The following is a 4,795-nucleotide window of genomic DNA, read 5'->3' as shown; positions in this document are numbered from 1 at the left end:
TTCCTGCTGCGTGACCCAGGGACCTTGGCATTAGAAAATGCTTTCTTCATTTCAGGTAAGTCATCTGTGGGTGGCTTGGTAAATTTTTTATTAAAATCGTATTTACCGTTTTGCAGGAAACCTGGGCCATTCCACCAAGTGGTTAGTTGAAACAACTCGTCTGGATCTGCGCCTCTGCTCACGTAGTCAGCTGGGTTGTCATCGGTGGCCACGTACAGCCAGCGCCATCTAGCGGTAAGTTCACGAATCAACCGCACGCGATTCGCGACGTAAGCTTGTAATCTTATTGGTTCTGTATTGACCCAAGCGAGTGCAATTTGTGAGTCAGCAAATAAATAAACTCCTTGTATGTTAATTTTAAGATTTAGCGTGTCATAGACTCTGTTTGTTAGTTTTGCGAGTAGAAGCATTGCATTTAACTCCAAGCGCGGTATAGTGATAGTATCTTGATTGCGAGGGTTGATTCGTGACTTAGAGCATAGTAAGGTAAGTGAAGCGTTACTAGAGTCGTCAACCACTCGAAGATATACAGCACAGCCATAACCAATCGTGCTCGAAGCGTCAGCAAAACCTATCAATTGCACCACACTAGCGTTGTTGGGAACTTTTATGTTTCTGTTTATAGTTATAGGTTTCATATCTGTTAATTTTTGTACAAATGAAAGCCATTCGAGTCGCAATGGATCAGATGGAACTTCGTTCCAGTCAATTTTTTCTGACCAAAGTTTTTGCATAAAGGATTTTGCTTTGACTAAAACAGGCGACATAATCCAAGAGGATCGTAAAATTTAGATATGTAACTTAGTATTTGCCTTTTAGTAGGATATTCTTGGTTTAAACGGTTCTGGGCAAGAGAACACAAAACAATCTTTACTGACATTAAGTGTCAATCCTAATGTTTTCATAAATAAATCATTTTTTTTGAAAATCTAAATCGTCAAATTGTTGTTTGTCTGGGGAAATTCCCTCTAATATTTGAGAATTATTTGAAGCCCATTTATGAGTATAAAAATTTCCTCTGCTTAATAGTTCACATAATTGCCGCTTGGCTTCCGCAACTATATTCAAATCGGAGTGCGAAAAGCAGGCATCGTCAACGTAAGTGCAATTTTTTAAAATGTATGAAGCCAAAGGAAACTCATTTTCATAATTAACAGCTAGTTCATGCAGACAACGCGTTGCTAGGAAACTCGAGCTTTTTTGACCGTAGGTAACGGTATCTAGCTGTATACATTGTATAGGTTCATTTACATTACACCTCCATAGAATGTTTTGCAGGCAAGCATGCTGCGGATTTATATTAACGCATCTGAACATTCGGCGTATATCAGTGGAGAATGTAAATTCACCTAAGCGGAACAGGAGCATTATATCAAACAGTTCCTTTTGGACAAGAGCCCATTCAGTAAAAGGTCATTTAATGATATCTTTTTGTCAGTCTGCATAGAGCATCAAAGACAACGCGGGTCTTCGTGCTCTTGCTGTTTTCATTTATTACAGCATGGTGCGGCATGAAATATAAAGGATCGTTTTTCAAATCTAAGGAACTGAAGTCAATAAATGCCCATGTCCTAATTCAATGTATTCATTAATGAACTTTTCATATTCGGAAAGCAAATATGGACTCTTATGCAATTTCCTTTCGAGGCTAAGAAACCTATAGTATGCATAGTCAAAAGAGTTGCCGAGAGCATTATTAATTTCGTCTAAAGGCAATTTTAAAGGTAAATCGACCTGAAACTGGTTGTCCTTTAGTAAAGTAGTTTTTTTGAAAAATGTTCTCACATAATTCATGCTCCGGAATGCTTTCATTAAAAACTTCAGGAATGCTTTCGGTTTTCCAAAACTTTTTTAAATTTTCATTAAGGTCGGAATTGCAGTCGAGACATAAAAGCGACACCTTACTTGTTTTGGAGTTGGTTTGCCTAGGTAAAGCTCCTGCTATGATGTGGCCGAATTTAGTGTTAACGAAGCGTGGTTGCGTATGCTGGTGCTGGTGCTGCTGCCCCGGCGCGTGTTGCTCAGCAGCCTGCCGCGGCGGGCGCTGAGGCGCTGGCTGATCTGGCAGCAGTGTCTGAAAAAATACGTCGGCACCTATGAGCATGTTTATCTCCGATGGAATGTGAAATTCTGCATCAGCCAGCTTCAAATCTGAAGGAATATTTAAAGCCTCCAGGTCGACCTTGAATTGTGGGAGTTTACAGGTAATTTTTTCAAGCACATGGCAATTAATTGTCACCTTGTATGGTGAAGCCAGTGAAAATATTTTGAGGGGAATTGAATACCTCGCAGCATTATTTGTGTTGCTGACCCCTATAATTGTAGTATTTTCGGTCTTCGGGCTGAGCCCTAGGACATCAATCAATTTATTTGTTACCAGAGACACTTGCGATGCAGAGTCCAGTATAGCTTTTACATGGACCTCCTGACCGGTCTGGCTAAAAAGTTTGACTTTGACAGTTGGTATTAAAATTTTGTCACAATCTGTATTTGAAAGTAAAGAGACAGGTTGTGATACCTCTGGATGAAGCAAAGTATTGTGAGCTTGTTTGCAAATGTTGCACCGGAAATGAAATCTGCATTTGCCTTGGTGATTGTTCAAACAAGTATTACATAAGTTATTTTCTTTACAAATTTTAATTCTTTCATCACAAGGCAGAAGTTTAAATTTATTGCATTCAAATAATCTATGATTAGACTTACAGTGTTTGCAGGACTTGAACTCCGATGCTGCAGCTACATTTACCACTGCTGCCCGGTGGTGAGTTTTGCCCGACATCATCGGCTCAACATTTTCCAATGCCAAGGCTCTCCGCTCCAGGTACAGCAGGAAGTCTTCGATTGTAGGATCGGCAGCATCGCTTCGCTCGAGCTGATATGCCCGTGAGGTGTACGAGTCTAGTTTACGATATAAAATAGCTAATATAATAGGGTCCCAGGTTTCAGTTTTGACATTTAGGTTTTTTAGTGAGGCTAAACACTGCTTTACTTGGGATACAAACTCCCTGATATTACTTGGTGTTGATTTATAAATGGCATTCAAATCAAGGAGTGAATTAATATGTTCATTTATGATTTTAGAGGTGTGATTATACCTACTACTGAGTAAATTCAGTGCTTCGTCGTAGCTTTCAGAATTGAACGGGAGATTTTTGATCAAGTCTAAAGGTTCTTTTTGTAAGAAAGACCTCAAGTAATACAATTTTTGTACATTATCTATGGATCTATCGTTATGTATAATTGCTTTGAACAGATTAATGAATGGCATGTACTCACTATATTTCCCCGTGAAAGTATTAATTTGGATCGTAGGTAATTTTGTCTTAAATGCGCAAGTAGATGTACTCGTATTAGGGGAGGACTTTTCCATAACCGCGTCGTTGAGGACAGTCAAAATTTTGAAGTACTTGCCTTCGATCTCGGCCACATCTTCGGGATCCTTCTCATCGAGAGCGAGGATCTGTTTGTTGTAGCTCTCGTACTCTTTAAATAATTCCACTAAGCGAGACCGTTTTGCTTGCAATATTGAAAGGTCTGTGAGTTTTACATCTTCCGCATTTAAAACAAAACTATACAAGCGCGTCATGGACGCCTTGGCGTATCCCCGGGACGCCTTAAGTTGTTTAATAAGACTTTCTTGGTTTTCCATTCTAACAATAACAAATTACGACTACACTTTTCGCAACGATACGTTTTATAACTAAAAACTGAAAATAGAAGTAATATAACGAGAATGAACGAACAATGACAAAACAAAATGTCGTCGCTTGCGTCGGTCGGTCGTCGTTCTTTCTTGGTTGCGCGCGCAGGTTTCGGCTTCGATGCAGCGTGCCTGCTGTCCTGCTTGCGCCTATAGCTTGAAAGCGAGATGGCTTGCGACGTGTGCTCCCGTGGCGCGGCGTCTGCTGGTGTTGCTGTACTGCTCGCACCTAGGTATTGAAAGCGGATGGCTTGCGTCGTATTAAGTTTCGAGGCGCGGCGTCTCTGTTGCACTGCTCGCACCTATGTATTGAAAGCGGGATGGCTTGCGTACTTCCGCGTCGTATTTGGGAGTACGATATTGCGCTTCCTTTTGCCCACTGACAGGATCGTGCTTGCTCGTCGGGTCACCACGGCCGAGAATCTTGGCGGCGATCGCGTGATGATCGACAAGATGGCTGCCCTTGTATCGCAGCTCCGTATGAAAACTCTGAATTGGTAATTGGTTTTTTCGAGCACTTTTCACTGGTTTTGTTTTATCACTATCGAAGGACCATTATGTAGAGCAGGTTTAGTTTGTTGTGCACTGATTTTATGTCCAGGAAAAGGCCTTTTTATAATTAAAATAAATTTAATTTGGAAATCACACAATTCACAGAGTCGGAGCTGAAGCAAGAGAGAGGGCGCTAGTGTTGCCACTCATAGTAAAAAATATTTATTTGTTGGTGTTGCCAACAAAAATCTATCATTTGATTGCGATCGGGAGCTACAGAAACGTTAGGCAATACGGCCTCAGGACTTATTTGCTCATAATTAGAAAAAACGCGATTGTTTTTTTTTCATAACAATTTTGATACTTTTCCAACTGGCCAGTCCTTCAGGAACAACCTAAACAAGTATATACTCTTCTCACATTCCTCTGCAATGATGTAATCCGCGGTAGTCGGTAAGAAGCTGGGAGCAGCTCGATTGCTATTAAAGGATTAACGTCGGCTACAAAGCGATGGCATTTTGTACCCCTGCCCCTTGTCCGGTCCCTCCCTGCCCCATAAAGGGGTGGACACAGTTGCCTGGAAAAGAATGTCTACTGTATGAA

The 4,795-nt window shown here is 40.9% G+C and overlaps 1 protein-coding gene across 3 annotated transcripts; it reads right to left on the bottom strand.

Annotated features, from left to right (window-relative positions):
- Nucleotides 1-65: 65 nt before the first annotated feature.
- Nucleotides 66-4,422, bottom strand: LOC141440793 (uncharacterized). Of its 3 annotated transcripts, XR_012452750.1 has the most exons (4): nucleotides 3,277-4,422; nucleotides 2,704-2,898; nucleotides 1,906-2,074; nucleotides 66-228 (listed from the first exon to the last, which is right to left on the bottom strand). XR_012452750.1 is itself a non-coding variant. In XM_074105337.1 (3 exons), the coding sequence occupies exons 1-3, from the start codon at nucleotides 3,647-3,649 to the stop codon at nucleotides 2,022-2,024; spliced, it is 621 nt and encodes a 206-aa protein (XP_073961438.1). In that variant the 5' UTR covers nucleotides 3,650-4,422; the 3' UTR covers nucleotides 1,566-2,021. The 3 variants fall into 3 exon arrangements, 2 of the variants coding, with proteins under 2 accessions (XP_073961438.1, XP_073961439.1); XM_074105337.1 differs by lacking the exon at nucleotides 66-228 and having other exon boundaries at nucleotides 1,566-2,074; XM_074105338.1 differs by lacking the exon at nucleotides 66-228 and having other exon boundaries at nucleotides 1,566-2,074; nucleotides 3,412-4,422.
- Between the last annotated feature and the right edge of the window lie 373 nt (nucleotides 4,423-4,795).

Source organism: Choristoneura fumiferana, chromosome 23 (assembly GCF_025370935.1).
Source record: "Choristoneura fumiferana chromosome 23, NRCan_CFum_1, whole genome shotgun sequence".
In the NCBI taxonomy this organism is placed as follows: domain Eukaryota; kingdom Metazoa; phylum Arthropoda; class Insecta; order Lepidoptera; family Tortricidae; genus Choristoneura; species Choristoneura fumiferana.
Note: the sequence above shows the minus strand (reverse complement) of the source record. Positions and strands in the feature narration are given on the sequence as shown.